The sequence below is a fragment of the Propithecus coquereli genome, unplaced genomic scaffold, assembly GCF_000956105.1.
Source record: "Propithecus coquereli isolate 6110/MARCELLA unplaced genomic scaffold, Pcoq_1.0 Scaffold25, whole genome shotgun sequence".
Lineage (NCBI taxonomy): Eukaryota > Metazoa > Chordata > Mammalia > Primates > Indriidae > Propithecus > Propithecus coquereli.
In genome coordinates, this window is record NW_012148063.1 from 1,287,100 (window position 1) to 1,294,411 (window position 7,312).

The 7,312-nt window shown below is 34.7% G+C and overlaps 1 protein-coding gene across 1 annotated transcript in view; it reads left to right on the forward strand.

The window, feature by feature from the left end:
• Positions 1–474: 474 nt before the first annotated feature.
• Positions 475–7,312, forward strand: part of MYCT1 (myc target 1) — a 24,531-nt gene continuing 17,693 nt past the window's right edge. Inside the window, exon 1 of the mRNA XM_012646809.1 lies at positions 475–673. Within this exon, the coding sequence (XP_012502263.1) occupies positions 622–673 (52 nt within the window). The 5' untranslated portion in view covers positions 475–621. The remainder of the gene's footprint in view (positions 674–7,312) is intronic.

The following is a 7,312-nucleotide window of genomic DNA, read 5'->3' on the forward strand; positions in this document are numbered from 1 at the left end:
TGAAATGAATTAAGAAATAACTTTTCAAAAGACTTAATATACAACTAGAGAAACAGACATGTTAAGAATTTTAATAAGTATCTGAGATTTATAAAGAAAGGATATTAGTCAAAATTAATTGTACTTGACTAGTCCACACGTCCACCCCCAATTTACTATATAAATATAATTTTCAAGTATTGGAAAGCAGTCTATTTCTCAATTCCATGTAAATTTAACTCAAAGTACTATAGCCGAGAGTTTGGAGTCTGCCTATGTATGTCAGTAGGTGATGGGGAAACACCAAGAAAAAGAACCTCTTATCCTGAAAACAGCTTTGGAGGTGGCTGGAAGGAGAGTAGTTAGGAACTTAGCTGAGGAAATGACGAGAAGGACATTGTTTTGTGTCTCAGGAACCATGTGGAATTCCAAGATAAGAAAAATAGTTGCTAATTTGAGTATAAAAGCAGGAAACATGATACACTTATTTCCTTTTATGCAAACACAAGTACATGAGGGGTTGTGTGAAAATTATTTTTCTCTTGCCAAACTACGAAGACAGAATCAAATTGCTTCTTTTGGACAGTCTGGTTTTTCTTTCTTTCTTTTTTTCTTTTCTTTTTCCTATTTCTTGTGGATATTATGGCTAATAACACAACAAGTTTAGGAAGTCCATGGCCAGAAAACTTTTGGGGTAAGGTATTTTCTTTTACTGTTTTAAATTTAAAATCAGGGTGCAGAAAAATGTACTGCATAATTGATTAAAACATTGGAAATCTCTGAGACATTTTGTTTACTGTAAACTGATTACTTCAAGTTTTCATAGGTTTATTACAAGAAATATATTTATATAAAATGTCTTTACAGTGGGCTATGAAGATATTAAAAAAAAATCAGGGCAACAAGTATAGATTTTGGCTGGTGTTACAAAATATAATTAGAAAATAATGAGAATAAAACATAAGAAAAAAACATAAGGTGAAAGTAATTTGGAATATGCAATATGAATTTGGTTAGAAGAATTAAGTTTTATTTGTCTAAAGGTTATGGATTATGTATTTTATTTTATGAAACCAAGATTTTCTACAGAGGTAGTTTTAACTTACGTTGTCAGTGTTATAGTCTTTAATTTCTGAAGGGAATTTAATAACACATCTATACTTAAATGAATTAATTTAGAGTATGATAAGAAAGACAAAATATGGAATACTATTATGAAATTTGAAAAAACTGTAGTAGAAAAGATTAAGTGGAAATAACATCAATGGAAGCCTATCATGGGAGGAAAGGAACAAGACAAAATCATGTTTTGGCTGAATCCAGCCACAGCGAATCATCCAGCATCCCCTGATGCTGACTAAGGGCAGCAGGACTGTGCTGAGGTCAAAACTACCAGTTGCTCCAGGCTAGAGGTCCAAGGAAGGGCTAAGGCAGGAGGTTGACACGTTCTCTGGGGTTCAGAGAAATTTTAAAAACAAAGGGGGCAATTTGAGTTAAATTTAGAAAAAATCTTTAAAGGCTATTATCTAATGGCATTTATGAAGAGATCTATAGCCATACTTATGTCCAGAACAAGTTTTTAATCTTCTTAGAAAACTATTTCAGACTTACTGCTGTGATTCAAGGCAGGGTTTGGGGAACTTTCACGTGCACAGTGAACAACAGTAACAGTGGCTGTTGCCAGCAATCTCTCCTGGTTGTCAACCATCACAGAAGTTTATATGAAGGGAATTAATTCATTGTTTTTTTTCACCAGACATTTATATTTGCTTCAACCCTGAAAAGGAGTGATACTGGTGAACATCCTAATAAAAGTATATAACAAAATTAAGAATAAAAATATAAATTATGCTTGTGTAGTATAAAGCATGGTTTTGGTAATAGGTTGTTCTAGGTAGATAGCATTAACAATAAGCCTTTCAATTGTGGGGGTCTAATTACATGCTTGTTAAAATATTATTTGCTGTCTCCATTTGTAGAGAAAATAAATGTGTGAAACACACATGAAAAAGAGCTAGTTTGTCTAAACTAAATTCATCATTACGAAAATAAGTAACTATACGAATTATTCAAAAGTAAGGTGACTCTTATTGCAAAAACGAATTTGTGGAAGCCAAATTTATTTTTTTCTAACCATCCAAAATTAAATTTCCAGTTTACTTAAGGAAAAGAAATCACTATCCACTGACTAAAACATGGATAATAGTCATTAAAATGAACCTGAATTTAGTTAGATAATGTTTAGTTGCAGTCCATCTATTGATCCTAAAAATTTAAATATTTTTAACATGGAAATCTTTGCTTAAGAGGGAACTCAAACTTATTATTCCAAAGACAGGTTCTAGTTTCTTTTCTCTTAGTATGTGAATATAGTGGAAAATAGATGAAAATAATGAAAACCAGGAAGGGGAGTGTTACATTGATAAGCATTAACAAAACTAATGAAAATATGGTAAGCAGATACAATGTTTGATGATTTGGAAAAAATATATGAAAGATTGCATTATTGCTTATAGGGTGAAATATTAAGTTTAAAATGTGGGTATAAATGTAAATATATAAAATGTAAAAGTTTCCTGAAATATAAATGTCAATTTTTAAATTTTCACTTTTTGTTATCTAAATTAATACCTCTTTTTACCACTGACTTCCCAAAAATATTATTTTGAGACTCTTATACAGTATATTGCATTGTTTATTGTTTCCAAAATCAGTTGTCTGCTTGGTATTTTGAATCTGGAGAATAAAGAAAGAATAGCTTAGAAAAGCAAAAATTGTACATTGAACCATATAAATTTCCCAGACTCATCATACTTGAGGTACATAAAAAGTTGTTTAACAAATACAACGTTCTTGGTTTACTTCAGTGAATGGTAAAAAACAAGATGATAATACTAGGTTATTACCAATAATGATAGCTTGAATTTTTTTATTTATCACTCGCTAAAATTTACTAAATGTGTGCAATTATTAAGGTAGTTAGTGCAAGGGTTAGCAACAGAGTTCGCTGAGAGTGACAACACAGATGCACGCTGCCACATTATACTTCCTACCTTTGCTTTCTTTAATATACTTCCCTTCTCTATAAACATTCCCCATAAAAGCAGCAGGAAACATGGCCTGTGAAAATTTGCTGTGCCCTGCTCTAAGGAAATAGGAGATAAATATCATTGAACTCGGTTATTCTCCTAGTACTTGAAAGTCCCATAGAAGATACGGTTTTGGTTGTTTCTGCTGTCTTACCTTGAATTTTTCCCCCTTTGGGCTGGCATTGTGAAAAATTGGGGGACAGTATTGATGCAGGAGCTTGCATTAATTCACTAATTTAATCCTCACCTGAAGTATAATGTCTGACTCAAGAGGATTACGCTCTTGGAGGTGATTATATGTCCATACATATGCAAATATAAGCCTATATAGTTATAGAATAATATATGATGAAATAGCAATGATTGATAATATGTTACGGAGTTAAAAAATATATGGCTGAAATCATCTCTAAATCCTTCTTAGAAAAAAAAATGGGGCATTATCTGTTTTTAGAATGTCAGATATTTTCAAATAGGGAGACAATTCTAAGGACGTTTTAGTCATTCATTTTCTTCACTTATCGACTCATTCTCATTTAGTTGATTAGTTCACTCAGAAGCATTGGGTGACCACATTAGGCAATGTATTAGGAGTTAGTGACAAAAATAAGGCATAGTTTGAGAATTTCAAGAGGCTCAGAAGAAATGTTACAGCAAATATGCACAAGTGAAAACACCCAGGCATGTTTATGGTGAAGTGGAGGGCTTGACTAGAAAGTTTGTGCACGGATGTTACAGGGACATAGCTGGAAAGGCAGGTTGGAGACATATTTCTGAAAGATTTTGCATGTCAGTGTAAAAGTTTGACCACATTTAACCTAATCACTTGTAATTCAGTGACTTCAAGTCTCAACCTGTTCCACCTCCCTAGTAATTTTCTTTAAGGTAGGAAAGGGTGTCTGGGGGTTGTGGGAGTCATATTGTATCACAGGTATTGGACAGAGTGGATCTTTGGTGCTTGATCAAGTTCTGGCCTCAGCTGACATCTACTGACATGTATTTCTTACCTGCTTTGCGGGCATTTTCTTTCTCCTCCTACCTCCACTGCTGAAGTCTCTTGCTATAAAATTGGCTCATATGATCTGTGTAGTATTAGCTAACAGCATAGCATGTTTTTTCCTTTCTGTAGGTCCCTCTGGTCCACTGGCCCTTTTTCGGGTACTTTTCCATCTGTCTCAATAGCACAGAACAATTTTGAATATTGTCTTATACCCGGAGAGCTGGAGGAGTTTCAGGAGGTTGAGCTATAACAGGTGCCCTCAGCCTGGATGTATTAACACCACACTCCCCCCTCCCACTTCACTTCTTGTTCTGCCCTTCAGATACCCAGAGCTTTGCGGAGGGGCTTGCCATCTTCCTCATCTGTTATCTTTCCCAGGAAGCTGGGAATGGGTACTGGTTTCTCTGGGATTCCCTAAGTCAATCTGCAGCTCATCCCAGGGAGGGATGGACTGATGGGTCCCTTCTCCAAAACCCTTACTGATCATGTACTAATAGCTCTTCTCTTCATCTTTGCAAAACTTCCCCTCTTTATACTGCTCATGAAAATTGACACATAAACCATGGTTTATTCTTCCCAATGCTGTTTATGATAAAAAAAATTATGTTCCTGAGTCCTTTAGGCTCTTAGCATTTTAAAACAGAAACAAACAAAAAGAACCAGACCCTCTTTTCTCTCTCAAAATATCTAGCTATTGCAGTAAAAATGTTGGCTTCCAAATTGTTATTTATTCTGCATATTTAACAATTAATTTAATAATTTAAAAGTGAAGCACTGACTTCTAGGCATCCTTTCTAACAAGCTTAATTCTCCCTAGGGTAATTGAAGAGATGGGGGGTTGTGAATTGATTTGTTGGGGAGTCAAGTGCTGTCAGGGCGAGGAATCCTTGGCTAATAGCTAAATATGTTATTCTTCAGCCTGTAGAAAGGTATGTCTCTTAGGGATCTACCCCAGCAGATGGGCATAAGATGTTGCCACAAAAGTTGAGAGGGAAGCAGGCTTATGGCCTGGGCATATGCCCCAAGGATGGCCTCTATATCTTCCCCCAAATAGTAAACAAATATTATTTCTTAAATTTCTTTCTTCAATTTGTATTTTAAAAGGCCTTAAATATATATGTATCATTACATATTAACAGTCTATTAATTATTTCCCTATCTCAGTTATCTACAAAGTTTGAAAAACAAACATTTACAAATGCTGGTCCTTAAAACTGCTGCATCTGAGTTACCAGATAGAATTATGAAAACTCACCTCTCACTGGGCTCCACGCTCAGGATTACGATTCAGTAGGTGTGAGGTGGAGCCCACAAAACTGTACTTTATAATACATACCTGACCTCAGAACTTCTGTGTCTAAATTCATGAAGAGAAATTAGCCTATAATTGTCTTTTCTTGTGATAACTTTGTCAGGTATCAATGTTATGCAAGCCTCATAAAACAAGCTGGGGAGTGTTCCTTATTTTTCTACTATCTGGAAAAGTTTGTGTAAGATTGGCATTGCATAATGTTTAAATGTTTCAAAAAATTCACCAGTGTAATTATATGTAATATTTTTAACTGGAAGGTTTGAAATGACACATTTCATTTCTTGAACAATAAGTGAACCACTCAGATTTTCTAGTGATCCTTCCGTTCTGGAAGTTTGTGTTTTCTAGGAATTTGTCCATTTGAATTAAATTTCCAAATATATTGAACAAATGTTCATGTTATTCTCTCATATGTTTTTCAACATTTTATTATGAAAATGCTCAAACATACAGAAATATTTGAAGAATTCTACAGTGAACATTCATATACTTACCACCTGGATCCCATTCTTAACATTTTTACCATACTCGTAGTTGATATATTTCAAAGTGAAGACATCAATATAGTTCCCTGCCCTACTTACTTCAGTATACATATCATTAACAGGAATTTAATATTTTTTACACTTTTTTTCTTTTAAAGTCAAATTTACACACAAGGAAATATATAAAGTGAGCAAAAATGAAGTGCACAAATCAGAACATTTGCTCAATTTTGATAAATGCATACAGATTTGAGTCATTCAATCCTTAATCAAGATATAAAGCAGGCTGGGTGTGGTGGCTCACACTTGTAATCCCAGCACTTTGGGAGGCCGAGGCAGGAAGATTGCTTGACTTCAGGAGTTAAACACCAGCCTGGGCAACATAGTGAAATCCCATCTCTACAAAAAATTAAAAAGTTGATTGGGCATTATGGTACACACCTGTAGTCCCAGCTACTCAGGAGGGTCAGGCAGGAGGATTGCCTGAGCCCAGGAGTTTGAGCCACTGCACTCTATCTAGCCAGGAAAACAGATCCAGACCCTGTCTCAAAGACAAAAAAAAAAAAGATACCAAACATAATTAACAACCCCCAAAATTTCCTAATGCCCCTTCCCAGTCATCTTTGTCTACACCGTCCCCAGAGAAAACCACTATTCTTTTTTCCAGAACATATTTATTTTGCTCATTCTAGAACTTCCTATAAATGAAACTATACAGTGTTTATATGTTCAGCCTCTTTCCCTCACATAACATTTTTAATATCTATCCATGTTGAGTGTTAGCAGTTTGCTTCTTTTTTCTTGCTGAGTAGTATTCCTTATGTATCATAAGTTATTTATCCATTTTTGTATTGGTGGACACCTTGGCTGATTGTAGTTTTGGCTATTAAAAATAAAGCTGCAATGGATATTCTTTTAAGAATCTTTTTGTGGATATGTGTTTTCATTTTTCTTGAGTAAGTTCCTAGAAGTAGAATTGCTGGATCATAGGCTTGGGATATGCTCAGTTGCATAAGAAACTGCCACAGTGTTTTTTTGAAAGTGGTTGCAAAATTTAACATTCCCTCCAGCAAGATGAGGGTTCCGTTTGTTTCACAGCTTTGCTCATAATAAAAAAAAATTCTCAGTCCTTTCAATTTTAACCATTGTGGTGGTCATTACTTAGTCATATCTTATTGTGGGTTTACCTTGAATTTCCTTGATGGCTAATGATGTTGAGCGGTCATTGGGCAACTGTGGCCCCCTGGCTAAATATGACCCACAGCCTATTTTTATAAATAAGATTTCATTGGAAAATTTGTTTACGTGTATATGACTGCTTTGGGCAGAGTTGAGTAGTTTTCGATAGAGAATGTATGGCCTAAAAAGCCTAAAGTATTTGCTGCCAGGACCTCTGTAGAAAAAAATTTGCTAATTCCTGATGTTGACCATGTTCTTTTGTGCTTAT